This window comes from Aspergillus undulatus, assembly GCF_047715775.1.
Source record: "Aspergillus undulatus strain CBS 261.88 unplaced genomic scaffold BDV17scaffold_1, whole genome shotgun sequence".
Classification (NCBI taxonomy): Eukaryota; Fungi; Ascomycota; class Eurotiomycetes; order Eurotiales; family Aspergillaceae; genus Aspergillus; species Aspergillus undulatus.
The window spans coordinates 20,364-47,751 of NW_027396605.1; the positions used below are offsets into that span (position 1 = coordinate 20,364).

The following is a 27,388-nucleotide window of genomic DNA, read 5'->3' on the forward strand; positions in this document are numbered from 1 at the left end:
CATTACCAATTACTCGTACAGAGCGGACGATCAACATGGCGAAAGCTGTTATCAGGAATATAGTCATCACACCAGTGGCGTTTCATGACATGCCCCTACTGAACAGTGTCGGTGTACACGAGCCATTCGCGCTGCGGAGCATCATCGAGGTCATTACCGACGACACATACGGCCTTGGCGAGTCATACGGCGACTCAGCCCATCTCGACCGGTTACAAAAAGCAGCAGACGTAATTAAATCTGCTGCGCTATCTATCTACGACACAAACACGATCTACGCAATATGTACCAACAGTCTCGCGACTGACGCCACAAGCGGCGGCGACGGTATGGCGGGCATGGTGACGACCGCATCTGTCGCGGATAAAGTCTTCTCGCCGTTCGAGGTCGCCTGTCTCGATATCCAGGGTAAATTGGCCGGTATCCCCGTGAGCGATCTCCTGGGTGGTCGTGTCCGCGACAACGTGCAGTATTCAGCCTACCTCTTCTACAAATGGGCCGGACACCCGGGCCAGCCAGACGACGAATACGGCGCCGCCCTGGACGCCGAAGGCCTCGTTCAACAAGCACGCAAAATCATAACCGAGTACGGCTTCAAGGCAATCAAGCTAAAAGGCGGCGTCTTCCCACCCGCACAAGAAGTCGCCGCCATAAAGGCCCTGCACGCTGCATTCCCGGGCCTCCCACTCCGCCTAGACCCCAACGCAGCCTGGACAGTCGAAACCTCAAAATGGGTCGCGAGAGAACTAGCCGGGATAGTCGAGTACCTTGAAGACCCGGCCCCCGAAATAAAAGGCATGGCAGCCGTCGCGAGGGAGGCAACCATGCCCCTTGCAACCAACATGGCCGTCGTCGCCTTCTCACACCTCCCGCCCTCGATCGCGCAGGATGCAGTGCAGGTCGTGCTCTCCGACCACCACTTCTGGGGCGGCCTGCGCAAGTCCCAGACGCTTGCCAATATCGTCGCAACGTGGGGCATGCGCTTGTCCATGCATAGTAACAGCCACTTGGGAATCTCGCTGGCGGCAATGACGCATTTGGCGTCTGCGACGCCGAATTTGGATTATGCGTGTGATACGCATTGGCCGTGGAAGAGGCGCGATGAGGATGTGATCGTTGATGGGGGTTTGAAGTGGGCTGATGGGGGTGTTGTTGTGCCGACGAAGCCTGGGTTGGGTGTTGAGCTTGATAGGGCGAAACTGGCGAGGTTGCATCGGCAATATCTGGACTGTGGGCTGAGGAAGAGAGATGATACGTCTTATATGAGGAGGTTCGAGCCGAGGTTCTCGGCTAGTATACCCAAGTGGTAGGAAGCAATACGGGGTATGTAGGGTTGTCGATGTTTGGTTTTGGAACCGGGGCCTGTACTTCCAATGAACCATCATGCCACTGCTACAACTCACACGTCACATTGTTCTCCTAGAAGCATACGCTTGTAGTCCATCACGCGAGGCGATCGTAAACGACTTTCCAAGATTCAGGGTCGACGATCTACGATTGCCTGGTTTCAGCGCGGTTGGCACGAGATTAAGACTGCTGCAGAGCAGGCCTCACTCTCAGGTTGCCTTGGAAGGTGCAACGTCAAACCGGTTTTCCAGCAATATCAAGGCCAATAATACGCTGAAACAAGCCGTGCGCCCCAGTTTCATCTTTTTAACGGCCATCAGGCGTTCAAAAATTCGGCAGATCTCCCGATGGTTTCAGGTTGTTTCGCCTCGGTAGGGCGGCGAGGTGCCTGGCGATCGGAAACATTATTTAAAATCAGCTCTCGCTCGAGTGAGATTCGCTAAATAATTACCCTCCTAACCTCTAATTCATACCTAATATTCTAAATCGTACAAGATGTCCTCAGCACCGAGCATCACCATCCGAAATATGACCGGCGACTGGACAATTGTGTGTCTTTTCCCGCTCTCAAAGTGAGGCGAGCCCTAACTGACTCGACTGACCGACATTGAACAGGACAAGTCGAAATCGAAGAACCTGGATGCAGCACTGAAGCTGGTTTGTGGTCATGTTTGCCTTGCTCTATGTGCTCAACAACTAACCATGAGTATGTATAGCAAGGAATCGGCTGGCTCCGCCGAAAAGCCGTTCTTTCAGGAACAGTCACACTCAAGATCGTCCAATCCACCTCAACATCCACACCCCCACTCACAGGCACAACAACCAGCGTCAATTGCAGCGGTTCCGATCTCGATACCGAGCTCATCACACGTATAACTGCACAACAAGGCCTCCGCGGGGTCTTCCCAGGCGTCGAACAAACCCGCTCCCTAGACTGGACAGAGACGTCGCAGGTCGACGCAGTCTCCGGCTCCGCATTACTTGTTCGAAGCCGGTTTGTCCGTGGTATAAAGGACGGCGAGGGGCGCGTGAGGCCCGTTCTGAAGGTCGAGACGGCTGGCAGCAAACAGGATCGTTCGGATGTGGAGGCTTACTTGGGGAGTTCGGTTTCTGCGCCAGTTGAGACGGCGGAGGGGGGTGGGGAGACAGCGAGGGAGAAGGCTTTCGTGCAGGATTTTATACGGTGTGAGGAGCTGGGGTGGACGGTTGAACAGGTGAGTACTTATGTGTTAACTGGTGGCCATGGTCTGTAGTTTCTGACTGTGTTTCTGCTAGATTTGGGCTGTTGAGAAGATAGGAAGCGGAATATTTCTGACGTGCAAGGTTGTTGCGACGAAGGGGTCTTCCGCAGAGCAGGCCTGTCTGGTGTATCAGCCGGAAGGGCAGAAGTGAGAACCTGGTGTTTAGTACAGTAAGCTACTACATTAATATCTCAAACAGTAATGATATTTTCTTGTACCACAATGTCACATCAGTTATCCGGAATTGCGCCAACTGTCTTCACTAAACTTACTCGCTTAAGAATCCAGAAGATATCAGTATAGGTACCGGCATCAGCTTAGCGTAGCTGCGCTGGGGCTCCCTTTGTGAGATTTCAACTGGCATATAAGCAATGGACACCTCTTGCCCGCGAAGCGACCTTCTCTTAACTTGCTTTTTTTATACGGGAGGGCAAGCTCAAACCATCAATAGCACCTTCCTACTTTCGCACTTTTCCTTATAGATGGAGTATGCCATATGGTCCTTTTTGAGGCAAGGGCAACTGTTGGTCGCTCTTCCACGTATGACTGCTTTAAATTGCGCGTCCTTCACCGTAATCTCTGGCAAATGGCCCGAGAGTCATTCCTTCTATCAGGTAAAGTGGTTCGTGCTGATCTATGGAAAAGCGGGGAAGATGTGGTGTGTGACATGACCGGGAAGGTGGACGACACATGGTGGAGCTCCACCAGTATCTCCAACACTGCCCACGGCCCTCATACCATTGCTGGGAAAAGACGAATGCTAGCTTTTCCTTCTCCATTCGGGTAGTAGAAAAGAGGTAAGACCACCGAGATAGTTTTCCTGCAAGACAATATCCTACAACCAAAATATCTCTCTAGCAACATGGGATCCCTAGGCGTGAACGAACTACACGCCACTGCGCGGCAATATACTCCATACCAAATCATCGAAGAACCAAGTCGCATTGGCCGAAAGATCCGCATTATTGTCATCGGATGCGGCGCCAGCGCCATTGACTTCGCCCACGAAGTCAACACCAGTTCGCTAAATCTCGAGCTGGTCTGCTACGACAAGAACCCCTCTATCGGGGGTACTTGGTTTGAGAACAAATATCCTGACTGCGGGTGTGGCATACCGTCAATTAACTACCAGTTTTCGTGGGCGCCGTCACCACACTGGTCGTCGTTGTAAGTAGTTACCCAGAATGGGACGGTTGGAATCGTTGCTAAGGGAATGCTAGTTACTCGAGCGCCTCTGAGATTCTGCAGTATTTCAAGTCGGTTGCTCAGGATTATGGCCTTATGAAGTATATGCAACTCAGCTCTAGAGTTACTGATGCTCGATGGGATGAGAATGATCAGCAGTGGCATATCAAGGTCGAGGGGACCGATGGATCCGGGGTTGCTTTTGAGGATAAAGCGCATATTTTGATCATTGCAAGTGGTGTCCTAAAGTATGTCCACCACTTCTTTTTCCTTTCTCATACATACTTATATCCTTTCAGCAAGTGGAAATGGCCCGCCATTTCGGGTCGAGAAACCTTCAAAGGACCGATGCTGCACAGCGCCAACTGGGATGACAGTGTTCAGCTTGAGGGCAAACGAATTGCAGTTATTGGGTCTGGCTCATCTGCTGTTCAGATTGTGCCTAATATTCAGCCGCGTGCGTTCTAGAGTCCTGTCTACCAAACGTCAGGGCATTCCACTAACCTTGCATAGTCGTCGGGTCCCTGAGATGCTTCATACGCAGCCAGTCCTGGGTCACTGCAAGTTTCGGCCAGCGGTTCGCCGGTAAAGGAGGAACAAACTTCAAGTGTAAGTCCGCATGTCCACTCCTTCTGGACTCAACAAAGAAAGCCCTAACAGCTTTCAGACACCGAAGAACCGCATCAATCCCAAGAGATACCTCGCGTACGCAAGAAAATCGAATCAGAACTCAACTCCCGCTTCCGCTTTATCCTCAACGGCTCCAAAGAACAAGCCGAAGCACGCGCAGCCGCTGAACTCGACATGCGTACTCGACTGGCCAAGAAGCCCGAAATTGCAGACCTCATTGTTCCGACTAATTTTGCCGTCGGCTGCCGTCGGCCCACGCCGGGCGCAGGCTACCTTGAGGCTCTGTGCGAGGACAATGTTGACGTGGTCTCCCAGCGTATCCAGGAGATTACGCCTAGTGGAATCCGCACCGTTGACGGTGTAGAGCATGAGTTCGATGTGATTGTATGCGCTACTGGGTTTGATGTGAGCTGGAAGCCCGCGTATCCTACTATCAGACGTGATTCGAGAAGTCTCAGTAAGGAGTGGGCTGAGGCCCCGAGCACGTATCTTTCTATCACGGTGCCGCATTTTCCTAACTACCTAAGTATGTTATCCTTCCCTCGGTCATTCAGAGATATCTTTTGACAAGGATATAGTCTTCAACGGCCCCTTCGGGCCCTACAGGCACGGCAGCTTCCTTCCCACAACCGAGACCCTCTCACGACACTTCATGCTCATGCTCCGCAAAATGTCCAAAGAAGGAATCACATCCTTTGATGTAAAAGAAGAAGCCGTTGCAGACTTCGCCTCTCACCGGCGGCTCTTCCTCCCGCGGGCAGCGTGGAACTCGCCCTGCCGCTCGTGGTTCAAGGGCGGCAAAGTCGACGGCGAAACCATGATGTGGCCCGGGTCGAGGATTCATTTCTTTGAGACGATGAATAATCCGCGGTGGGAGGACTATAATCTTACGTACACGTCTAGCAATAGGTTTGGGTACCTGGGCAATGGGTTTACGGCGAGAGAGCAGGATGGAAGGGATTTGACTTGGTATCTTGGGCTATTGGATGGGGAGGATTTGCAGCCTGAGTTGCCGGATGAGGATTTTGAGGTTTTTATGGCGCAGTAATACTACCTAGTCTCATTAGGAGGTGCACGGGAGTCAATTTCGATACTTCCATGTCCTATTCTCGAAAATGACTCTTCGCGCTTAAGAACGACCATCTAAACGGAGTGAGGTATGAACCGGCATAGATCCTCCTGGTACTCCTGGTAATCCAACGTGACGTCCGTCCCACATCCGCTATGGCGAGAGATGCTTGATCCAGATCATGATACATGGCGAACGTCTCATACTAGTCCTACCCTTATTGACCTTCCACTCGACGGCGCGTTAATAGGGACTGCGGGGAGATCAAGCAAGGATTTCCAAGACTGCGCAAGCCCTAATCAGCGGGGATGTGGACGGTGGAGGTGGACTACTCTGGTGGACAGTCGGTGGAGGTGGAGCAAAGCCCAAGATAAGACTCGACTCCATAGCTCTAGCGCTGATACGAACGGCTTCTAAGTTCTTCGGTCTCCTGGGCCTGGTATCGATAGGCTTTCCCCGCGTTTTAGCGGATATAGGAAAGAGGTAATCATGTCAACAACCAGCTGGAAGGACGTTCAATCTTATGCCTCAAAGATGCCGAATGCAATATACCCAATCAAAAGAAAGCACTTCCACTGTTGTTGTCTGCTCCAATTCCTTTCGCTACACTTGGTAAGCGTATTTTATATTTTAATATCCGAGGCTATTCGAGTATAGTTTTCCCTTGGAGATAAGGGTGCATCCTGCCAAGTATGGCTGCCGGGATATTTAAGGTAGTTCTTCATTACTGCTCTCTTAGACCTCCCCGTACGCATACACATTTTCCTTGCCTTATTTTCTGGTTCAAATTCAACTTCTTCTATTCTAAATTCTGCTACGCCTTGGCCGTATCCCGCCATATGGACAAGCCTACTAAAGTGGGAAAGGCCCCAGCCAACCCCCGACGTCGCCAAAGGCGAGGTCCTCGACGACAAAAATGTCGACCCAGCACTAGGTATGACCGGCGGCGTCGTGGTCGAATTCACCCCTGAGGAAGAAAAGAGCGTCCTCAGAAACATTGACCTCCACATGCTCCCTCTCATGTGCTGGGTCTACATGATCCAGTTCGCAGACAAGACAAACCTAAACTATACCTCCGTGATGGGCCTTCAATCCGATACGAACCTAGTAGGAAACCAATACAGCTGGGTTTCTAGTATCTTTTATGCTGGGTATCTTGCTTGGGAGTAAGAATTTGCGATCTGAATCATTAACAGCAAGCAACCTCAAGCTAAAAGCTTTACATTACAGATTCCCAACAACATACCTCTTCCGCCGCCTCCCCATTGGGAAATACACAGCCGTCAACATCCTCTGCTGGGGCATTGCACTGACCTGCCACGCCGCAGCAACAAACTACGCAGGCCTGCTCGCAAGTCGGTTCTTCCTCGGTGCCTTCGAAGCAACCGTAACCCCCGCATTCGTCCTCATAACCTCAATGTCGTTCAGGCAGCGCGAGAAGGGTCGAAGAATGGGATGCTGGCTTGCCTGTAACGGCGTGGCACTTATCCTCATGGCCTTCATTGGGTATGGGCTGTCGGCTATCCAGAATGCACACCTTGCAGCCTGGCGAATCCTCTTCCTGATCTTGGGCCTTCTGACAGTTCTTACGGGGGGTTGTACTTCTTCTACCTTCCCGATAATCAACGAATGCGAGATGCCTCGACGAGCGCGGGAAACTCATCGCCATTGAACGCATCCGGGATAATTACCAGGGGATCGGGTCACAGGTGTGGAAGTGGTCTCAGTTCCGCGAAGCGTTCGTCGATCCACGGACATACCTTTTTGACAGCGACGGGGCTATATTAGGCATTTCCGGTGAGGTATGCTCCTGAGACCCAGTTTCTTTTATAGCTATCAGCAACCTGCAACGGTCGCCATGTCGTTTATTGACGTCACTATAGCTTGTCAGACAGTATGGCTACACACTAAGGGGTTCCTACCTCCGTGAAAAGCGCGCATGGCATCCGGCACATTCAAAGCTCTTGCGAGAAGTCCCACCATGGCCTTGATCTGGTGAGCGAATACTTTGCTACATGAAAACGGAGAGCCTGGGACTCACGGGCACACCGATGCCTTTGGAGGTTCTCCTAGTTCTTATCAGTTGGAGAAGCACGCAGAGGGGTTGAGTCCTGACGCTTCGCGTGGACGACTTCGAGCAATCATTGCAGAAGAATGGGCGGTAAGCATGCATATCCCCAGAGACTTCAGCCATCCTCTCGTTAGAGGCTAGGCTCAAGAGTGATAGCGACGATGCGGAGGATCCTCAGAAGAAGTGGAGGTGGAGGTGGAAGGGAATGTGAAAGAGAGTGGACGCCGTTGGAGACACCTCTCAGTCACGTGCTGCTGTTGCCTTCTAGCCTCGTCTACTAAATACACTCTACAGATACCTGATATGAAGCTGGGGATCTCTGAGGCTTCTTCATCGTCTGTTTCGCCCAAATGTGGCCTAATCATTTACTGTCCTACTGAACGCTCGAGGCGGTAGCTTGGAAGCATGGGCTCAGCAACATCACTCAAACAGCATCCACAATTTCTGCATGCCCTTCCACAAGCTTCAAATCCTCACTCCCATGAATGTGATCAGTCTGTGTCTGTGCCCCATATATCTCAGCCTCGATATGCTTGATGCGCGTTTTCTCCTCGTGCGCGGCGGCATCGCCGAAGATGAGGTCCATGTCTTCGAGGGTCTGCATAATAACATAGTAAACATGTCATCGGTGTCCGTCAAACGAATGGTGGGGGTGGGAAAAGAAGAGAGGAGGAGTATTACGCACCTTTCCACGAGTCTCAGGGATGAAGAAGAATGTGAACGCGAGAGCGACGAGGCTGAATGCTGCGAAGAAGATATACGTGCCCCAGGAGATTGACTCCAGCATGTCAGGGGTGACAAGACCAATTATACTAGTATGAGTAACAAGGAAAATTGGTCAGAGACCAATGGGCAGAATGGTATGAGGGCAAGCGGACTCACAAGTTGCACATCCAAGTAGCTGAAGTTGTGATGGAGATAGCCTTTGACCGGATAGAGAGGTTGAAGATTTCCGCTGGAAGGACCCAGCCGATTGGCGCTATATAGTGGCTGTGGTCAGCTTTTTTCCATACCCCATCTGTCTTAGTCCAAATCACTCACCAAACGAGTATGAAAAGTTCACATCGTAAATATAGATAAACGCAATGCCAGCCCACCCCGCAACTTTGTGATCCACCAAGCTGGCACCATACGCTCCCACAATCGCGCCCACAATGACTAGAGATATACAGGTGCCGGTGGCACCAGCCATTAGCAGGACCCGACGGCCAACCTTGTCGATGAAGAAAAGGGCTGGTAGGGTGCTCAGGCAATTGATAATACCATAGACGCCGGTTGCCAGGAGCGAGGATGTGTTGCCGTCCAGGCCGAGTTGGGCGAAGATTGTTGGGGCATAGTAGATGATCGCTATCAGGTGGGTAAGTATGTAGCAGTGGGTAAAAGACATCAGTGGGAACATACCGTTGCAGCCCATAAACTGCTGGAAGAACATGATGCAGCAGCCGATTGCCAATCGTCTGAAATGGGCCCAGGTTGTTAGGAGAGATATATACTGCGAGAATGTCAGTCTCGGACATCATCGGGCTACGTTTTTCTAGGACATAACATACCTGAGCTACATGAAGACTAACACCAGAGAGATCCGGGAAGCTCTGCCTTGCAAAACTATTCTCCAGCATAATCGATGCCCGGATCTCTAGGTACTCATTCTTTAGAGCGTGGCTATCACGATCCTGCCTCCGTAACCTGGAAAGCGCAGAAAGCGCCTCGTCATCGCGCTCCTTCATCAACAACCAGCGAGGCGAGTTTGGGAAAAACAACATCCCAATACCCAGGATTAGAGCCGGGGCAATCTGGATGGCGAGAGGGAGCCGCCAGGACGCTTCAGACTGCCCGGTGCAGCCTCCTGCAGGGACATCGGTGTAAGGGTCAAAAGTGCCGCCGGCGTAAGGCACGTTCGGAGCGCAGCGCGAGCCGCCGATGTAATTTGTCCCGTAGTCGATCCAATAGCTGACGAGGATGCCAATGGTGACGGACACTGGAGAGTGAGCTTAGATATCGACAGGATGTATGGGGACTAACGCTGTTGCACAACCACAAGACCTCCCCGGATTTCAGGAATGGAGACCTCGGAATTGTACAATGGTACAACCATGGTGAGCATCCCGACGGCTAACCCAGCAACCGCTCTACCACTGAAGAGCATTGCGATGTTGACTGCGCCGCATTGGATAGCAGACCCTATTACGAAGATGGTGACTGCCAGGTTGATCGACATTTTTCGTCCGAACCGGTCGGCAATGGATCCGTTGATCAAAGACTCAAACCACGCAGCTATCTTTTGTCACCTGCAGTCCTGACTACATCCAACATATATACTCACCTAGTAACAGCGTCGACACGAACCACCCCTTGAATCCACTGTCCGTGAAGATATGAGGAAAACGGACCGCGAAGGACTCCATGGTGATGACACCACTTATTACGCCTTGATCATATCCGAATAGCAGCCCGCCGAGTGTCGAGAACTGAGAATATGGGGTCAGTTGGGTTTCTGGGCAGAGTCAGTACGTAGAGGTAAGCACGTACCGAGGCCACGCCGCATAAATAGGGGTTCTGCAGAACCAAGCTGAAGCCACCCTTTGGCGGGCTATGTACGACAGATTCGACAGAATTCATGGCGACAGAGACAGGTTTTTGCCCGTGTGAAGCTTGATTTCCTTGGCAAGGCAGGGCATGCTGTCGGCGCTATATACCTTCTCCAACCGGGATGAGTGACGCGAGAAAGGTAGCCCAGCCAATGACAGCAGTAGAGCAGGCCATAACAATGCGGGGAAGGGGCCATCGGTCGGAAGTCGTCCGACCACCTGCATTGGAAGGCTGGGGTATGGGGCCTGATGATCACGGCGGCTCGGGGACACAACAAAAGTCACCGTGAACGGGATCCAATGCAGATCGTTGCCTAGCCGCGGAGAACGGACGATGGGCACTGATGTCCCGGTGGATCTATCCATGTCCTCAATGATACCCAACTCCAAGGGTGATAGCAACAATGCGGAGGTTCTGGAGAGAAGTGGAGGTGGAGGTGGAAGCGAAGTGGACGCCGTTGGAGACACCTCTGCATCATGTGTTGCGCTTGTCTTCTTCAGCTCGTGGTCCAGCTTTGCACCGGTAGAGGGCTGTATTATCAGAGGAGATTGCGGGTAGTAAAAGATCAGTTTCATTAAGGATTGTAGATAAGGATAGTCAAAAGAAGAATAAGTACAGGTATAACACAGTAGGTATCATAAACAATCCAGAGCGCTCAATCGTCAGTCATTCAGCACATAAACCAGACAAAGGGCCTCAGAGATGTGCAGTGGGTTGCGTCATCGAATTGGCGATGTTGCGACTGATGTAGTCCGCAATGCCCATGTTGGTGACCATGGGGTTTACGCCGCTCGCGCTTGGGAAGATCGATGCATCAACCACATAGAGACCCTTGGTTCCCCAGACCTGACCTTCCGGATCCACAACGCTGTAGCGTGGAGATGTACCCATACGGCAACTTCCCATCTGATGAGCACTAGCCCACATGACCTTGTCTGACGTCTTTGGTGCCTTCCGTCGAAGTTCCTCAATCCAAGCCATGAGCGCTGGGTTGTTGACTCCCTCTGGGGCATCATCCGCAGCTTCAGCTGGTCGAATGAATGGCGGCATGTCACGGTACGATGTGTGAATCTCCCTGGCACCTTGGATAAAACAGATTTTGGCGCTAGCAATCAAGGCTTCGATCATGTGATGGCGGTCAAATGCGGAGACACTATAGTCAATGCGCACTCGTCCGTCGTTGGGGTCGGGATACACTCGCCCAGGGTCTCGATCCCTGACAAGCGTGATGAGGCCGGCTGAGCGAGGCAGCTTAGCCGCCTGGAGCTTGTAGTCTAGGCCGTCGCGCCAGGTGAATATGGGCAGGATTGCTCCTGGTAACATAGAGACACCTTCGATCTTGAATCCGTGGCCCTGGCCGTCGACGTCTTCGAACTCATTGACAGCCGTTGTCAAACAGGCGCCTTCCCAAGGACGAATCTCATCGTCGAAAACACCGTGTGCAATCGCAACTAGAATTCAGTCAGAAAATATCATCAACGACCAGGGGGCTGACTTACCAGGATGTAGATAAAGGTTCCGGCCGATATTCGTGTTCTTAATGCCGCTTCGTAGCAGCAAGAGGGGGCTGTGAAGTGAGCCACCGGAGACCACAACCCTCTTCGCCCTAATGATCACCTTGCGCTTGACAGCGCCGACTCCAGAAACTCCAAAGTGCGCGTCACGGGAAACCCATGTGCCGAGAACACCCGAGGCAACCTTGCCGGCCTTCTTCTTGGAAAAGAGAACCCTGTCCACATTGAAACCTTCGATGAATGTCGCACCTGCGTTGGCAGCGTCAACGAGGAAAGTCTCGATAGGGCCCTTTTTTCCCCCAGTGTGGCAGCCCAAGGTGCAGTATCCACAGTAGTGGGTGTTTCCGCCGGCATTCTGGGGTACTTCCTTGACAGCATAGCCTAGCTTCCGAGAGCCCTCGAGAATCATGCGGTTGGCCTTATTGTGGTTGATTTCCTCGGTGCTGACACCCATGCGTTCACAAACTCGATCAAGGCTGTTTTGAAACTCGAGCGAGGTAAAGAAAGGGAGACCTCTGTTGGCCCATTCCCGACGTACATAGCCCTGTGTCTGGAGGGATGCAGACCAGTTGATGGTGCCGCCACCTCCCCAACAGGAGCCAGAAAGAACACCCATTGAGCCCTCATCGTTTGTGATCGAGCCGGCTGCCTCGAACAGATTATTGAAGCCCTCGTTCGGTTTCATGGGGAAGTGTTGGTTGGTAAACGAATAGCCCTTGTCCACCACAATAACCCTCTTGCCAGCCTCCGCGAGATTCTTAGCTGTCACGCTACCACCGCAACCACTCCCAATGACCAGTACATCGGTCTCAATCATCTCGGGCTTTTGTCCAGGCGGGAATTGCAAAAACTCGAAGCGGAAACCATCTTGCGGGATCCCGTAGATGGGGACCAGCGGAACGCCGACTGTGGGATAAAGCGTAGGACTGAAAGTGACCCACATCTTCTTGAATATAGCAGTAAGAGCTCGATAAACAGCGCGCGCGGGGGGCAAGCGCGAGTCTGCCCAGCCTTGGAAGATCTGCTCTCGGACGTAAAAAGGTTGGTCTTGAATGGGAACCATAGAGCCCGTCAACAGCAGGGAGCCAGCCCTCGTACTACAAGATCAGCGTAAGCATTTGCAAGTCACAGCGACCATGGAGAGCACATACTTCAGAGCAGTGAGGACCATGCTCAACCCATTTCGTCCTTCCTGGTGCACGTACTGCGTGAAAAGGCGCTGCAGTGCTTGTCGAACTTCCGGGATCGAGGTAAGGTTCTCTTCCAGGTATTGCGATGCAAGTGTCTCCGCATCAGGGCCGGGGATGCTGGCCTTGAGAGATTCGAGCGCGGCGTCTAGCTTCTGCTGTGGTACAACTTTGGTCGATCGCGACTTGCGTGCTCTGGGGCTACGCACGGATGGAATGATGGTATCGGCCAGCGACAAAAGTGTCTTCCATTGCAGATCGGAGAATACCTGCTCATTGGAGACAGGGGGCAGGGGCGCGACCAAAGGAGTGAATGAGACGAGTTGTTCAGCCATTGTGAAAGCAACGGCAGAAGCTCGGGTCCGTAGGTTGGCGTAAGGATAACCAACGAACGTCTGGAGAAGAATAGAGTGATGTCCCCTGACGACGATGAGGCTGGAGAGGATGAGATGAGGAGGCGGGGAGAGGAAATTGATATATCAGGGTCGAGCGTAGATCATCAACAAGGCGGAGAGCGCCTTCCCCGGAGGGCCAGAATATGGTGGGCTGAGCTGTGGATTCGAGGCAGGAACGAACCGTCCGGAAGCGGCAGGGCTTGCGATAGTTCACTGGCTTGTACCAGAGCTTCTCCCACATCCAGCCAATGGTTATTGCTCATGAGACTCGAGACTCGAAACGCAACGAGCGGACTGGGATGAGGGCGGTTGACCACATGGCCGACCAGCCGAGGCAAATATCAGCCCATCAGGCCATCAGGCAAGAATCGGTTCCAACTAGCTGCTATTAGTGGACTGCAATGCGGGGAAGAAGTTCGATTCTCTACTCTCACAACAATACAACCGATGCACCGCAGCCATGTGAAACCGCGATCCTGTCGTACAGATTGAGTGAATTCTCCCGGTCATCTGTGCGGGGCGCTCCGAGTGGCTGCCGGAGGCTGATCAACAAACCCATTATAACAAGGCACTATTGACGGTGGGAAAAGCCAATTGAGCAATTGATAATGAATTTTATAGAACACCAGGTTGTCCCTGGCCGTCACATCTAGCTATGCCGAAATACTCGTGGGAATTGAAGGGATGCAACAATTGAGCGTCAACAAGGCCGGAGTGTGGGCGCCGAGACCTCCGACGGCCCGTGACTCTGGGGATGGTCAACTCCAGCTTCACCTTATCTTCACGCTTGCCCTCTACATAACTTTTTTTCGCAACGAAGACCTCACGATACCCATTATCGCAAATGCTATAATATCCACTCATTAATTGCGCTACTTCTCCCGGCCGCCTCTCGAGTCTCGACTACTTTTGAATCGCACCAACACCGCTATGCGATTGCGCTGATAAGCTTCCACCCTGCTACAAAAGAGAGCCTAAGAGTTCAGATAGAGCGGGCAGGTCTTTCGCGAGGCGTCGAAGTCAGGCAAAATGGCAGCGGATAGAACACCCTCGTCAGACTGTACTCTGCCGCGCGAGAAAGTCTTCTCGATCCAGATCGGCACGAAGCTGTTCCGCCTGTCAGGCGCCTCCATTGCATCCGATGGTTAGTTGGACCTGACTCCAAATCATGTGCGGCTATTCTTATGGTGATGGTTATCGTCGAGCCCCCTCGTACTTCTCGCGATTCTTCGAGGAGCAAATGCGCCAGCATCCCGATGGCAACAACATCCGTACCCTATACATTGATCGCGATCCGGTCACTTTCGAAGAAATTGCGCGACACTTGCAAGGTATGTACAATTGACTTTTATCAGCCGTGAGTAAGGCTAATCTTATCTTCTACAGGCTACCACTGCACTCCGAAAGATGGATCAGAATACGTTAAACTCTTCGCCGACTCGCAATTCTACAGCCGTATGCCACTCCTCCCCCGATTACGCCCAAGACAACAACTAACCCAGCCAAGTGCCCCGATTGATGTCTCAACTCTTCGAAGCCCAAATCATAATCCAGATCGGCGACCGCCACTTCCAAATAACCCGCGACATCTTCTCCGGCCCCGGCGATTCCCCAAATTTCTTCTCACTCGGCTTCGGCGCCTTCTTCGCCTCCCCCCAAGAAGTCTTCCCTGGTCTCGACCGCCGCGAACTCCTCCGCCCCCCAGCCATCGTCCCCCCAAAAGTCCCCAACCGCTCCGGCGACGTCTTTGCACAGCTCGTCCACTTCCTCCGCGGCTACCCAGTCCACATCGAAGACGAGGCGCAACGCGCCGAACTCCTCCGCGACTGTCGCTACTTCCACCTCCGCGGCCTCGAGCAGAAGCTGCTCCCGCATCATATAAGCTTCAACCCGATCCGCAAGTGCTCGGAAATCATCATGCGCCTTGAGGATATCCGCCGCTCAGGCATCCACGTCGAGCCTCGTGAAGACAGCAACGGGGCGGGGGTGGGGTTTGCAGTGACATATGCGCGTCCCTTCGTAGACGACACACCGCGCGATCTGGTCCTTGAAATCGGCGATGAGAGCACAATCATCGACCTGCAGACGCTGCGTCCGACATTCCTTAACTCCACAAAGGCCCGTGTCGCCAGTCTGATCCAGATCATCCTCGACAAAAGAGATGGTGTCTCCTCGAAACTTATACCGGACAGCGGCAGAACCGGCCACCCGATCTTCGTTTCCTTTGGCGCGGAAACAGACTTGACACTTGATGGCGAGCACCAGGCCGGGTCGAGTAACCATCTCGTCCTGCAATCAGCTTTCGGGACTGGGTCTGGGTCTGAAGCGCCGCAGGCGAAACGGAGATGGGTAGAGAGCGGGCCGTCTGGCTCGGGCCCGGGATCACACTCTGATAGTAATGGCGCCGGGCCCGGCTCCGGCTCTGCCACTTGGGTTGTGAAGACCGGGCAGTGGCGGATTGAATTAGGCCCGCAGGGTAATGATGATCGTATCGAACTTGCTATGTTTGGGGTGAAGTTGGATGTTTATACTAAGCAGAGAGAACGGAACAGGAAGAGGGCTTTTTTGGGTTCCTGACCTGTTGAGGTGAAATATACAAGTATGTGTCTATCAATATATATATTGACGACTGGCGAATATATGCAAAATGGTCATATGTGGTGCATTTATCACTCTGTGTCGAGTTAACCCGATCAAGCTCAGCCCATTTCGAAGGTAAAAGTCAGTCTAGTCGGAGAACCCCTCCCATTCATCTTCACTTCCGTCATCCTCGCCTTCGTTATCGTCACCTTCACCCTCCTCCTCACGATCACCCCCCATCATCCCAGAATCTGAACCAGCCTTCCCATTCATAATCCCAGTGTCATCCCCATCCTGACTTCCATCCCTCACAAAACCCACAACAAAGAAACCCCCCGTTCCCTCCTCATCACCCGGCCAACACCTCAAACACCCCTCTCTTTCCTCCTCACTCAAAGCCACAACTCCCCCCTCAATCTTCCCAGAACCATTCGGTTCCTCCTCTTTCACACCCCTCGCACTCCACATCCTCAATCCGCGTGGCTGCTCATCCCGCCGTAAAACGCGCCACCCGCGCCGTTTCGCAACGTCACTGTCCAGAATCCGTTCCACGACGGCTTCGTTCTCGGTGAGGTGGATGGAGCACGTGCTGTATGTTATTCGGGTTGCGGCGGGGAAGGATAAAGCGTGGCTTACGATGTGGTATTGCAGGTTGGAGAGTTTTGTTAGGCGATCTTGGGTTATTTCTGTCGTGGGGGCGTCGTTTTCAGATTCGGGTGTTGAGGATGTTTTGGTGGAAGGAGGTGTGGATTCAGATGATTCGTTGCGTTTACGCTTTTTCCCCTGGCCGTTTTCGTTCTTGGATGATGCGGGTGTTGGTTTCCCGCTCGCTGGGAGTGTAAATTGAGGGACGTCGTCGCGACCGATAATACCGCTGCCGGAGCAGGACGGGTCCAGGACGAGGCCGGTGACGTTCTCGAAGCGCGGGTCGGCAGGGTCGAGAGCTAGAAAGTCTTGTCCCTGGAGGACGGTAACGAGGGAATCTGCGCCGGCGGTGGAGACCATTTTCTGGAGTGTCTTTGCGCGGACGGGGGAGGCGTCCATGGAGATGATATGCGACGGGGTCTTCCTCTTCTTAGGGTCGAAGTTGGCGATGGAGCGAGAGCGAGCCTTTGATAGTAGGGACGCCATATGGGTGGTTTTGTTCCCTGGCGCCGCGCACCCATCAATCAGATCCCCTCCGGTCCAGTCCTCGCCTAGCAACAGATAAGCCGGGAAGCAAGAAGCCTTATCCTGGAGAATGATCTCGCCATTCTTATAAGCCGGTGTATTCGAGAACTCGACGCCCGGAGCGACAGCAATGAGATCCGGTATATGCGGGTCGACGCGCATGCGCTTCAGCTTGTCATCACCGCCGACAACCAACTCCGCCAGCGAGTCGACAGTCTCGAACTCAGCAAACGTACTCTTCATCTGTTCTTCCATCGTCGTGCGAACATTATTCACCCGGACCCAGCGCGGATACACGGCGCCTGTACTTGCGCCGACACCCTGCGCTAGCTTTTCCTTCCGAACGGCCTCCTTCAATTGCGGTATCGTTGCGCATGCGCGCCGCACCCGCGCTTTCGTGAATTCGCCCTTTAACCGAATCTTGTGTCTTTCGACGGCCTGGCGGAGCGGATGTGATGCCGGCGCTGCAATTCCATTCTTTGATAAGAGGTGGTCGTACACGAGGAGGAGGGAGAGTAAGGGCGTGAGCTGTTATGATTTCTTGGTCAGTCAGCAGGACTCTCAAAACAAAACAAAACCAGTTTAAACTGAAGAAGGGTACAAAAGTTATGGTGTGGACAACCTTCGGTTCAATCTTCAGAATCCCAGCATGCTCAATGACTTCCTTGAGCAGGATATCCCACTTCGCGGCTTCGGTGATGAGCGCGTAGACTTGCGCGGGGGAGGCCTTGAGGGTGCGCGAGTTGTAGAGCCTCGATTTGAAGGACCCGCCTGTTGACGAGGGCGCCGTGAGGACGGATACCGCGTCGTAGTAGAGTGACATTATTGCTGCGGTGCAGCTTGCGGACGATAATGTCAGAGTCCGGACTTTGGAGGTGCAGCTCGAGAGTCGAGTCGAGAAGCAAAAAATTCCCCGATCTCGATCTGCGGAGCGGATTGAGTCAGTCATGTTTGCACTGTTTGCTCCCCCATCTATACACCTATAGTACTACTCCACGCCCTGTGACTTTTTCTCCTCAATGAAAGTATATAAACTCGATTCTTCTCCCCCATATCTCCTTCAAACAAGTCAAGACCCCTACCGCCTCCCTCCATCCAAAATGCCACCCTCAATCCCCTCCCTCCGCTCAAAACCCTACAAAACCACCCTCCTCCCCCCACCAGCTACAAACAACGGACACGCCCTCGCCCTCCCGACCCGCACAATCCCCCACCCAAGTACAAACCCATCTACATTCAACGACGCAATGGCCGTGCGCCTAGAAGTCTTCGTCGACGAACAAAAATGCCCCGCCGAATTCGAGATTGATGAGGATGACGCTCGCAGCTGGCATTGGGTTATTTACGATCCTGAAGCGACTGCGCCCAATTCCAATCCCGGTGCTGACGGAGAAATGAAGAGTTTAAATCTCCCCGTCGGTGTGGTGAGACTTGTTCCGCCTCCACACGCAAGCCACGAGAGCTTCATCGCAGCGTATGCGCCGAACCCCGACGGGACGGATACCGGTGCGCGGGGCATCAGCGCCGAGGGGTATGACTTTGCGCATGAGCCTTACATCAAGCTGGGGCGGGTTGCGGTTCTAAAAGATTATAGGGGCGCGGGCGTCGCGAGACGGGTTATGGAGGAGGCGTTGGAGTGGGCGGAGAGCAATAAGGGGGATATCAACAAGGGGTTGTTGGATGTTGCGAAGAAGGAAGGGAAGGGTGCCCAGGAGGTAGGGGAGTGGAAGGGTTTAACGCTTGTGCATGCGCAGGTTGATGTTGAGAGGTTTTATCAGGGGCTTGGGTTTGTCACGGATGAGGGGTTGGGGAGGTGGGTTGAGGAGGGGATTGAGCATGTGGGGATGTGGAAGAGGTTGGATGTTTAGATTGCAAAGATATACCCGTTTAAAGCTAGAGAATAGAAAGGCTCGAAGTTGTCAAATTATCATTAACGCCTCTATCCGAAACTAGGCTGAACATCACGATCATGACGCCATTGAACCATTGAACCATGAAAAAAAGAACAAGAAACACGTATGTAATCATGACAGGGTATCCTGAGCGGTAGGAAAGAAAGATTTAGAAAAAGCCTCCCACATCTGCGAAACCACAGCGTTAAGAAACGACTCAAATATGGACAAGAAGATAAATCCGAAACCGTTGCAGAGATACCGACCGAACTCCAGGTAAATGACGAAAGGTGCTGTAAGCCCGGTAAATGGGTAAGATATTCTAAAAAGGGTGCATCGAAGTGAAATTGTAGTCGAGGAGCCTCAGCAGTCAATGTGAGAGCCCATTAGATAGATGGTAAAGGTCGGTGTTGGATGTTTAGAAGGTGCTCCAATTCCATCCGCGAGGAACGCTGGCAGCAATTTCGTTGGCCTGGCCGGCATTTGTAAATTCCTTGCGGCTTTCAGCGATGGGCGCATCGACAGAGCCGGCACTGGTGTGGTTGGAATTGATAGAGTTGCGATCATCTTCAATCTGGTGCTGTATCTTGTTCAGGCGGTCGGCACGGGCCTCTTCCCAGCGTTGGTAAGCACTCCAGCAGAGGTCGCATGCTCGAGAAGGCACACCATCAGGGTGGAAGCGCGCCTTCTGGTCGAGAGGAACGGCATGAGGAGTATGGGAAGAACAAAAGACGTGACCGCAATGGCGGCAGTGATGACGACGAAGGAAGAGACCAAAAGAGGAACGGCAGGTAGGAGAATCACAGTTCTGAGAAGCAGAATCGGCCTAATCAAGCTACATGAGCGAGTGTCCAAGAACAGTACAGTTGGCGGGCTATGATGCAGAATATGATGGAGTTGCGCTGCAGATCACACAAGATGTCGTAAAACAGTTGGCTTGTGGGATCATGAACGCAGCCGCAGTAGTATGAATGGGACCGAGCGCCCGGGTGGAAAGAAAAGATTTAAGCTTACCTTCCAGTGATCTCTAGTGGGGAGACCGGTCACCTCACCGAGGTGTTCATTCTTCATCCATTCGTTCTCGGCCATTTTGCTGACACCACTGCCGAAGCTCTCCATGGTTGCACGTAGGGTAACTCTGTTCTCGCTCGAGTCGCTGTCATTTAGACTGTCGAGAGAGCCATGCACGCTGTGAGGAGGGGTGGGAGGCGAGGGCTTGGAAGGCCGCTCGGTCGGGCGCAGAGCAGCAGGGACATAGAGGGGTGCCTTAGGGGGACGGATCTGGCGGGTCTGAAGAGGGAGGTACTGCTGGTGAGGAGAGGTGGGTGAGTTGTTGGCAGGAGTGCTTGCGCCAGAGTTGACGGGAGAAGGGTTGCCGTAGACAGCGAACTGGTTGAGAGAAGGAGCAGTCGCGGTCATGACGTGAGTGGCCATTTCGTTTGTTGTGAGAGGAGAGTGAATGTAGGGTAGGTGTGTTGGTGATGTCGAGCAGAGGTACGAAGAGAGAAGACGCGGCTCAAATGACAAGGAGAGACTGGAGAGTAACACGCGGCCGAGTTGGAGAATATGGGGTATGTACGGATGACAGAATTAACAGAATTAACTATTATGCGAAGAGAGTAGATGGTCGAGCTAGGAGTGATGTCGGCATAAACACATCGCAGTGGCAAGAGGCGAGATGATAAAGTTCAGTGGTAGTGAGAGGTGACTGAGGATGAATCGAGCCAGAGTTGAGTGATCCAAGGTCAAGGTGATGTGCAGAGCCGCGATGACTCGAGATGACACAGTTGATAACTTGATAGAGGATGTTCTGCGAAAGACAGACCTCGTTGGAGGGGAGTATGGCCAGTGATGCAGGAAAACCGGGACCTTAAGAGGGCGGAATAGCCATGCGCGGGTGGAGCCTGGAGATGGGCGCTAAGATAATCCTTCAGCATCTCATCTCCCGCTTGAACGGAGATGGAAAGTCCTGGCTATGCGAATGAGACTCGACCAGTTGCTAAATGTCCCGACGGGGGCACGGTGGACCCGACCGCTCTTTGGTTCACAAGCAATTAACTATACTACAAGGGTGAATCTCGGACATTTCAGGACAACTATACTCTGCCATGTCTCACAATAATGATAGCCTGAATCATAAACCATACTCTATAGTATATTGCTGTCACATCTGCTATATTATTATTATTCCTGTTGGTAAAAGACTGAAGGCTGGCAATAGATTAATTATTATTGTTTGTCTAACAGTTTTGCCGAGGAAACACTTAGCCGGTGGTTGGTGGGCGGGATTGCGACTAAGCCTGCTAGCTCCATCTCGCCTTGTCTGCTCTCCGTTGTGGCCGATCCTCTCGGCAATGTTCCCCTTGCCATTATTGAGCACTTGACCTGTCTTTTGGGAGTTGGGTAACACAGAGACTACTTGATTCCTCTGAGTGAACAGAAGAATACTCAAGTTCAGTGTGATAAAGGTTCATGCAGGGATCCCTCTCGCGACTCATCATGACAACACGCTGCCCATCCCTGCCACTCTAGACCGCCTTTTGCTACCCCAAACCGGGAGTTTCTTCCCATTGCTTGAGCACTATAGATCTTCACTGACACTCAAGGTCACATCGAATATCTTCCCGTCTATCACTCTGTCTATGACATCCACTTGACGATCCGGTGGCAACGTTAACCTGCTCTATGTTCTCCAGTTCCCGTGGAACAAGACGACTTTCCCCTTCAGGCCTCTCCATGTTCTCCCCGAGTCCACTTTTCGCACGAATGCGGTTGGCGCCAGCCCAAGAATAAGTGTCAGAGCAATCCTCGCGATCCTCATTGGCAACGGCCTGCAGCCGGCAACCCACCGGGATTTTCTACCACACGCGACCACGGCCCACCCGGTCGTCCGCCCGTTCTGGCTCCTCCCCACGACGGATGCGTTCATTGACGTCAAACAGCAGCGTTGACCAGCTTTGGATCACCAAAGACGAACAAGGATCAAGCAACCACCAAGAGAAGATGCCGGCGAGTTGCATTGACTACTTCGACTCCTTGGTGGTCAGCAACGGCACATCTACCAAGTCACATCCCTTGCGAGCATCTGGCGGTGACGACCTGACTGAAACTGAACTACCGAGGATGCTGCCCGGTCGTCGTCTGAGGTTGAGTTCCTCGTGAGCCTACCGGCCTAAACTGCCAATCACCGTCGAGCACGGCCCATTTCCAGCACGACGGCTCCGATCAAGTTCGCCTCCGGATTGGCTGTCGAACGCCTTATCGCAACGTCCTGATTCGCTGAATTTCGTTCCCTGTCCCGTCTGCACGGACAAGTACCGAAGCTTTTTCGTGGCTGATTAGGTAACGGCATCGCTGAAATGCCCCAAACAGGCCTAGCATCAAGGGGACGACGGGGCTTGTGGAAGCGTCGTCGAATATTCTAGCGACCTATCAACAAAACGTCTCCGTGGAACAGGGCCACCGACCTTTCACCGGGCGATCTCCTCAGGCTTATCGACCGCTTCAACGATAGCAACATGAGCCTCGGCCCAAGCAAAGAAGCAAATTTGCCGTTCCCAAGTTGGGCCTCGCCTCGAGGTTGTCAGTTGCCACCTCTTGAGTCTTGGGTCGACTATACGCTATACAGAGTAGGATGTTATGCAGCTGCAGCTGCGACTACCGACTAGTTGCTGCAGCGGGACAGCTTCATCTGCAACGAGGCTGCCAAGCCTGGAGAACCCCTGACCTCCATGTCGCCTCCGGGCTAACCGCCTAACATGCCGGCAGACAGTCGACGACTCGGTTCTCGTGACTCGAATCGCGGCGAATTTTCAGGCTACTTACAGAACAAGGGCTAGGTGTTGATTATTCGACCAGGGCCTAACAAACTAACAGACGCCGTCAACATTTTACATATGCACGTCCAAAAACTAATATGTTAGTTCGAGACCAAGCATGCAGAAAGCGCCCAGAAACCGGTTATACCCACAGCCCACTGTAAGTATGAGAAGCGCTGCCAGTTGAACCGCCAACCAGAGAAGCGACTAGTCTTGGTGGCTTTTTGCTTGCATTGTAGACGCGCCCAGACCAGGTTTCAGATCGTCTCGACTTTCGACTGAATGTCAAGAAAAGTCAAATCACGGTTTGCCAATTGTTTGGTCTAAATCGTCAAGTACCACTTTGTATACAGAACACTATCACTTCACCACATTTTGGGTGGACGCCCGACGGGCTTCACGGACTACTGCGGACGTCGCTGCCGCCTCACTGCCTCAGCAACCGCAGCTTGCGAGTCTGAGACACACCGGCTCGGGGTCTTCGCCGCTTCACACGATAAGGCATACGTACTGCTATACGTATCATTATCGCTATCTTCAGCCTCCTCTCCAATCTTGGATCTGGCACAAGGGCTATCTAATCTGCGAGGGGCCGATATGGTATACGAGGGCGACACATATCTCCGCGGCCAAACATCCCGCCAAGCTGATGTGCGATCGAGATGTGATGCAGAGGGCAAGGCACGATAGAGTAGTATCCGCGTACGTAACTTTCTCTCCCCGCCTCCGACTTGACTTCGTGCTTTTGTCTACAGCTGAAATTGTTGTTGCCTGCTACCGGGGTGGCTTTTGATCCATACCAGGGGCGAAGTTTATCGGCAACGGAAGCATCGATCGGATGCGCATTCGCATGCCGCCCATTGCTAGCAGATGTTTGATAGATATAGCGCGGGCAGGTTCGTGTCCGATTCGCAACCCTGCTCCGAATATAAGACCCTTGCAGCTGGGGCTACACAACATTCTCGTAGGGATGGATCTCAATACTCACCGATCGCCAATTGATCCAGGTTACTTATATCTGTACTTTGTATGCGCAGTGGCAATTTGGAGTGTGAGATGCCTAGGAGTACAGAAGAGTAGTTGCTCGCTAGCTACTGGACACCGTGCTCGAGTTGATTCGCACGGCCTGCTCGAGTTGATTCGCACGGCCTGCTCGAGTTGATTCGCACGGCGACACCGAAACTGACTGCCGCCACTGCCTTGAGGCACAACGTCGCATTATAACATTAACCAGGTGCACTGTACTATTTGGATTGGACTTTCGGCCACGGTTGACTCATTTTGACTCCATAAAGAATACAATATACACTATACATGTCGAAGCCAAATGCCTGATGGGTAATTCATTCGTTCTCAAACAACCCTAGCTGCAAACGACCGAGCTTCGTGCTAGGTACATGCTGAGATTCGAGGACTAAGAATCCAGCGGTGTGTAGAGTACATTGCCACATTTCTAAAATGAATATATAACTTCACTCTGAATAGGTGGCGGTCTTGTCGCAGTGTTCATATTACTGTTGTATGTTCTTGTTCTTGATCATGAAGCGGAAATATATATACCGGGCAAGATAGGTCGGGTTGTTAACCATCGTATTTCCTTGCGCCTATTATTATATTTTGTAGACTTACAAAGTAGAGTATCGCTGGTTGGACAAGCTTCATGTTTCTGGAGAGCTTCTTCTTGAGATGGTCTGGTAGGGCTGACTTCTCAATATCGGAGGACGGAGCGCTGCGGGCCTCTTCTCTTCTCTTCTTTAGAACATCAAATCCTTTGCATCACGATTGCCCTTCATTGCGCTCACTGCTTCCAATCTTCATGATGGACGCATTTCAATCAGATATCACATATTTGCTTCCTCCCTTGCCCGATGGAGAGATATACAGGCCAAGAGCATAAACCCCGAACTATATCACGACGTCATGAGTATAACAGCTCCCTTGGCAAAGATCAGCCCATACTTCTACCCCCCAATCTACTCGAAATCCAACCTTATCTTCAACTCTGTATCTAGCCATATCAGATCCAGATCCAGATCCAAATACCCCCAATAGATCTCGAACCAGCAGATTCCAACAGCAAGGAAACAAACCACCACAATGCCCCCCTCCACCCCCCTCAAACTCGCCGTCTTCAGCGCAAAGTCCTACGACAAAACATACCTCGACTCCGTCCTCACCGCGCAGTACCCATCCCTCTGCGAAATAAGCTACCACCCCTTCCCACTAAGCCTCGAAACTGCCCCGCTAGCAGCCGAACACCGCGCAATCTGCGCCTTCGTAAACGACACCCTCGACGCGCCCGTCATACGCGCACTACATGCCACGGGAACACGAGCTCTCCTCCTCCGCTGCGCAGGGTACAACAACGTCGACCTGAGCACGGCCGAAGAACTGGGTCTCTTCGTCGCAAATGTCCCCTCGTATAGCCCAGAGGCCGTGGCTGAGTTCACAATCGCACTATTGCAGACTTTGAACCGGAACACACACCGCGCGTATAACCGCGTGCGAGAGGGGAACTTTAACCTTGAGGGGTTGATGGGGCAGACGCTGCATGGGAAGACGGTGGGGATTGTTGGGACGGGTAGGATAGGCCTTGCGCTTGCGCGAATTGTGAGGGGGTTTGGGTGTCGGCTTCTCGCGTCTGATCCGAAGCCTGGGTTGAGTGAGGAGGAGTTCGCGAGGGAGTATGGGGGTCAATTCGTTGACTTGAAGACCCTCCTTGGTCAAAGCGACATCGTCAGTCTGCACTGCCCGCTTACGCGTGGAACGCGACATATCATCGATACCGAGAACCTTGGATACATGAAGAAGGGCGCATTACTGGTAAATACCTCACGCGGACCGCTAATCAACACGAAAGCGGCAATTGAGGCACTCAAGAGCGGGACGCTCGGTGGTCTTGCGTTGGACGTGTACGAGGAAGAGGGGGCGTACTTTTACAATGACCACAGCCATGAGATTATACACGACGACACGTTGATGCGGCTGATGACGTTCCCGAATGTGCTTGTTTGTGGACACCAGGCGTTTTTTACGCGCGAGGCATTGACGGAGATTGCGGGGACGACGTTGGCGAATTTGCAGGATTGGGTGGAGGGTAGGCATTGTGCGAATTCGTTGGTTAGGGAGGGGCATTTAGCTGTTGCGGATGGGAAGGAGCCTGTTAGAGGGATTTAATGGGAGGATAAATAAGTGTCGTAGTGACTGGGCGATGTTTGGTGTGAGTCATGAGGTATTAGTATGGTATAATATAGCAGTCTGGTATCCTGTATATACACTCGTCAACATCAACATAACATAACGCATCATAACAGGAAGCAAAATCCAACATAGCCTCCAAGCAACCCAACCTAAAGGGAAGCCTCAAACTTCCCATCCACCTCCCTAATCTTCTCAACAGCGCGCTGATACCCCTCCTCCTTCTCAAGCGCCTGCACAAACCCCGCAAGACGGGGATACTTCTCCTTAAGCGGCACCCTCGTATCCGCCGCAACAAGCGGGAAGCTCATCATGATATCCGCAGCGGTGACCTTTGTCCCGCAGAAGAACGGCCCACCGCCCGGCGCAGTCTTGAGCTGGTCTTCGAGGAAATCGAACGTGCGCTGCAGATTCGGCTCGACGAATTGGGATTCGACTTGTCCTGCGACCACGCGCGGGATGGGCTTTAGGAAGAAGGGGACGCCGGGGGGGTTTTTTATTGCTGGACTCGGTTAATCAACTATACACTCCTCCCTGGAGGGAAAGAAAAGGGAAGGGTGACAATACATACTCTCCGTAACCAACTTAAAAACCAAAAACGGCATCAAACTCCCCTCCGCAAAATGCATGTAATACCTATACCTCAACCACTCTTCACTTTCCCCGCCAACTTTCCCCTCCTGACCAGGTTTATACCGAGTGGGTATAAGTCTCTCGCCGCCAAAATGGTCGCAGATATACTCGACGATCATTCCCGACTCTGCGATAACGATGGGCTTGGAGTTGGAGTCGGAGGTGCCCGGGCCCTGGACAGAAATGACGGGGGATTTGCCCAGGGGATGGATTTCGCGCAGTTCGGGGGGCGCGAGCATGTCTTTGCCTCGCTGGAAGGTTTTTACTTCATAGGGGACGTGCAGTTCTTCGAGGAGCCAGAGGATGCGCTGGGAGCGGGACTTTTCGAGCCTGGGGTTGTTTTAGTGTTGACTGGATTAGGGGGGGGGGGGGAAGGATCGAACCAGTAGAGGGTGACTTTTGTCTCTGATGTAGAAGCCATTGTGACTTGTGGGTGAGTATTGTTGATATGGATCTTTAAAAAGTAAATCTGGTCGGGGATTGGAGCTCTTATATGGTAGACCAGGGCATGTCAATCACTAAAACTGGTCCTCGGCAACTTGTGAATGGATCGTCTGCGTCATTGCTCCTCACCACATCACAAGCCAAAGGTCTTACAACAACATTCATTGGAACTACGGTCTGAACGCAGGCCATGTATACGAGATCTTCACCCCAAGCGCGCTATATCAAGCCGTAATAAGTCCAATCGAATCTCGTCTTTGGCGAGTATGGAGCGTCTGCGTCGGGCTGGCGGGGCTGCGATCTTTCCGACGGCACTGGCAGTAGGTATATACTTGTAGCTTTAGATAGTCAGCTCGGAGCAACGATAGTGCCTAGCGGATACAAATAAACCGTGAATACTCTGTAGAAGCACATAATAAGCGAAA

At 52.5% G+C, this 27,388-nt stretch overlaps 12 protein-coding genes across 12 annotated transcripts; 7 read left to right on the top strand and 5 right to left on the bottom strand.

Annotated features, from left to right (window-relative positions):
- Positions 1–35: 35 nt before the first annotated feature.
- On the top strand, positions 36–1,310 carry BDV17DRAFT_278450 (glucarate dehydratase family protein; the record flags this gene model as incomplete). Its single annotated transcript, XM_073759538.1, has 1 exon — positions 36–1,310. The coding sequence occupies one exon, from the start codon at positions 36–38 to the stop codon at positions 1,308–1,310; it is 1,275 nt and encodes a 424-aa protein (XP_073620906.1).
- A 532-nt stretch (positions 1,311–1,842) lies between these two features.
- Positions 1,843–2,739, top strand: BDV17DRAFT_285815 (uncharacterized protein; the record flags this gene model as incomplete). The annotated part of the gene is made up of 4 exons (XM_073760776.1): positions 1,843–1,896; positions 1,963–2,004; positions 2,064–2,561; positions 2,623–2,739. 4 exons carry the CDS (start codon positions 1,843–1,845, stop codon positions 2,737–2,739), a joined length of 711 nt encoding a protein of 236 aa, XP_073620907.1.
- Positions 2,740–3,330: 591 nt separating this feature from the next.
- On the top strand, positions 3,331–5,451 carry BDV17DRAFT_296878 (flavin-containing monooxygenase; the record flags this gene model as incomplete). Its single annotated transcript, XM_073763397.1, has 6 exons — positions 3,331–3,755; positions 3,809–4,021; positions 4,073–4,230; positions 4,287–4,382; positions 4,441–4,929; positions 4,982–5,451. Exons 1-6 carry the CDS (start codon positions 3,451–3,453, stop codon positions 5,449–5,451), a joined length of 1,731 nt encoding a protein of 576 aa, XP_073620908.1. The 5' UTR covers positions 3,331–3,450.
- Positions 5,452–7,967: 2,516 nt separating this feature from the next.
- Positions 7,968–10,353, bottom strand: BDV17DRAFT_296880 (sugar porter family MFS transporter; the record flags this gene model as incomplete). The annotated part of the gene is made up of 9 exons (XM_073763398.1): positions 10,073–10,353; positions 9,867–10,011; positions 9,566–9,817; positions 9,094–9,521; positions 8,945–9,035; positions 8,585–8,890; positions 8,426–8,522; positions 8,229–8,355; positions 7,968–8,141 (listed from the first exon to the last, which is right to left on the bottom strand). The coding sequence occupies exons 1-9, from the start codon at positions 10,160–10,162 to the stop codon at positions 7,968–7,970; spliced, it is 1,710 nt and encodes a 569-aa protein (XP_073620909.1). The 5' UTR covers positions 10,163–10,353.
- A 406-nt stretch (positions 10,354–10,759) lies between these two features.
- BDV17DRAFT_83 (uncharacterized protein) lies at positions 10,760–13,515 on the bottom strand. Its single transcript, XM_073765201.1, has 3 exons — positions 12,798–13,515; positions 11,632–12,743; positions 10,760–11,583 (listed from the first exon to the last, which is right to left on the bottom strand). Exons 1-3 carry the CDS (start codon positions 13,166–13,168, stop codon positions 10,829–10,831), a joined length of 2,238 nt encoding a protein of 745 aa, XP_073620910.1. The 5' UTR covers positions 13,169–13,515; the 3' UTR covers positions 10,760–10,828.
- Positions 13,516–14,176: 661 nt separating this feature from the next.
- On the top strand, positions 14,177–15,880 carry BDV17DRAFT_78 (uncharacterized protein). Its single transcript, XM_073765126.1, has 4 exons — positions 14,177–14,372; positions 14,434–14,559; positions 14,615–14,683; positions 14,736–15,880. The coding sequence occupies exons 1-4, from the start codon at positions 14,258–14,260 to the stop codon at positions 15,803–15,805; spliced, it is 1,380 nt and encodes a 459-aa protein (XP_073620911.1). The 5' UTR covers positions 14,177–14,257; the 3' UTR covers positions 15,806–15,880.
- A 75-nt stretch (positions 15,881–15,955) lies between these two features.
- BDV17DRAFT_278455 (rRNA (cytosine-C5-)-methyltransferase RCM1) lies at positions 15,956–17,801 on the bottom strand (the record flags this gene model as incomplete). Its single annotated transcript, XM_073759539.1, has 2 exons — positions 15,956–17,506; positions 17,601–17,801. The coding sequence occupies 2 exons, from the start codon at positions 17,799–17,801 to the stop codon at positions 15,956–15,958; spliced, it is 1,752 nt and encodes a 583-aa protein (XP_073620912.1).
- Positions 17,802–18,078: 277 nt separating this feature from the next.
- BDV17DRAFT_285821 (GNAT family N-acetyltransferase) lies at positions 18,079–18,846 on the top strand (the record flags this gene model as incomplete). Its single annotated transcript, XM_073760777.1, has 1 exon — positions 18,079–18,846. The coding sequence occupies one exon, from the start codon at positions 18,079–18,081 to the stop codon at positions 18,844–18,846; it is 768 nt and encodes a 255-aa protein (XP_073620913.1).
- Positions 18,824–20,898, bottom strand: BDV17DRAFT_248283 (FYVE zinc finger domain-containing protein). The gene is made up of 2 exons (XM_073756079.1): positions 19,885–20,898; positions 18,824–19,696 (listed from the first exon to the last, which is right to left on the bottom strand). The coding sequence occupies exons 1-2, from the start codon at positions 20,302–20,304 to the stop codon at positions 19,289–19,291; spliced, it is 828 nt and encodes a 275-aa protein (XP_073620914.1). The 5' UTR covers positions 20,305–20,898; the 3' UTR covers positions 18,824–19,288.
- Positions 20,899–20,901: 3 nt separating this feature from the next.
- On the top strand, positions 20,902–21,404 carry BDV17DRAFT_142 (uncharacterized protein). The gene has a single exon (XM_073754315.1). It carries the CDS (start codon positions 20,979–20,981, stop codon positions 21,252–21,254), a length of 276 nt encoding a protein of 91 aa, XP_073620915.1. The 5' UTR covers positions 20,902–20,978; the 3' UTR covers positions 21,255–21,404.
- Positions 21,405–24,782: 3,378 nt separating this feature from the next.
- Positions 24,783–26,002, top strand: BDV17DRAFT_248285 (2-hydroxyacid dehydrogenase; the record flags this gene model as incomplete). Its single annotated transcript, XM_073756080.1, has 1 exon — positions 24,783–26,002. The coding sequence occupies one exon, from the start codon at positions 24,786–24,788 to the stop codon at positions 25,863–25,865; it is 1,080 nt and encodes a 359-aa protein (XP_073620916.1). The 3' UTR covers positions 25,866–26,002.
- Positions 25,952–27,121, bottom strand: BDV17DRAFT_135 (glutathione S-transferase). The gene is made up of 3 exons (XM_073754201.1): positions 26,903–27,121; positions 26,458–26,849; positions 25,952–26,388 (listed from the first exon to the last, which is right to left on the bottom strand). Exons 1-3 carry the CDS (start codon positions 26,938–26,940, stop codon positions 26,039–26,041), a joined length of 780 nt encoding a protein of 259 aa, XP_073620917.1. The 5' UTR covers positions 26,941–27,121; the 3' UTR covers positions 25,952–26,038.
- Positions 27,122–27,388: the final 267 nt, after the last annotated feature.

Coding starts and splice junctions, on each gene's coding strand:
- BDV17DRAFT_83 (XM_073765201.1), bottom strand. CDS start 13,168: ATGGCTGAACAACTCGTCTCATTCACTCCTTTGGTCGCGCCCCTGCCC. Junction 12,744..12,797: donor ATGGTCCTCACTGCTCTGAA/GTATGTGCTCTC, acceptor CTGATCTTGTAG/TACGAGGGCTGGCTCCCTGC. Junction 11,584..11,631: donor GAACCTTTATCTACATCCTG/GTAAGTCAGCCC, acceptor ACTGAATTCTAG/TTGCGATTGCACACGGTGTT.
- BDV17DRAFT_78 (XM_073765126.1), top strand. CDS start 14,258: ATGGCAGCGGATAGAACACCCTCGTCAGACTGTACTCTGCCGCGCGAG. Junction 14,373..14,433: donor CGCCTCCATTGCATCCGATG/GTTAGTTGGACC, acceptor GTTATCGTCGAG/CCCCCTCGTACTTCTCGCGA. Junction 14,560..14,614: donor AATTGCGCGACACTTGCAAG/GTATGTACAATT, acceptor TATCTTCTACAG/GCTACCACTGCACTCCGAAA.
- BDV17DRAFT_248283 (XM_073756079.1), bottom strand. CDS start 20,304: ATGGCCACTCACGTCATGACCGCGACTGCTCCTTCTCTCAACCAGTTC. Junction 19,697..19,884: donor CCACTAGAGATCACTGGAAG/GTAAGCTTAAAT, acceptor TAGCTTGATTAG/GCCGATTCTGCTTCTCAGAA.
- BDV17DRAFT_142 (XM_073754315.1), top strand. CDS start 20,979: ATGTCTCACAATAATGATAGCCTGAATCATAAACCATACTCTATAGTA.
- BDV17DRAFT_135 (XM_073754201.1), bottom strand. CDS start 26,940: ATGGCTTCTACATCAGAGACAAAAGTCACCCTCTACTG. Junction 26,850..26,902: donor ACAAAAGTCACCCTCTACTG/GTTCGATCCTTC, acceptor AAACAACCCCAG/GCTCGAAAAGTCCCGCTCCC. Junction 26,389..26,457: donor TTTTAAGTTGGTTACGGAGA/GTATGTATTGTC, acceptor AACCGAGTCCAG/CAATAAAAAACCCCCCCGGC.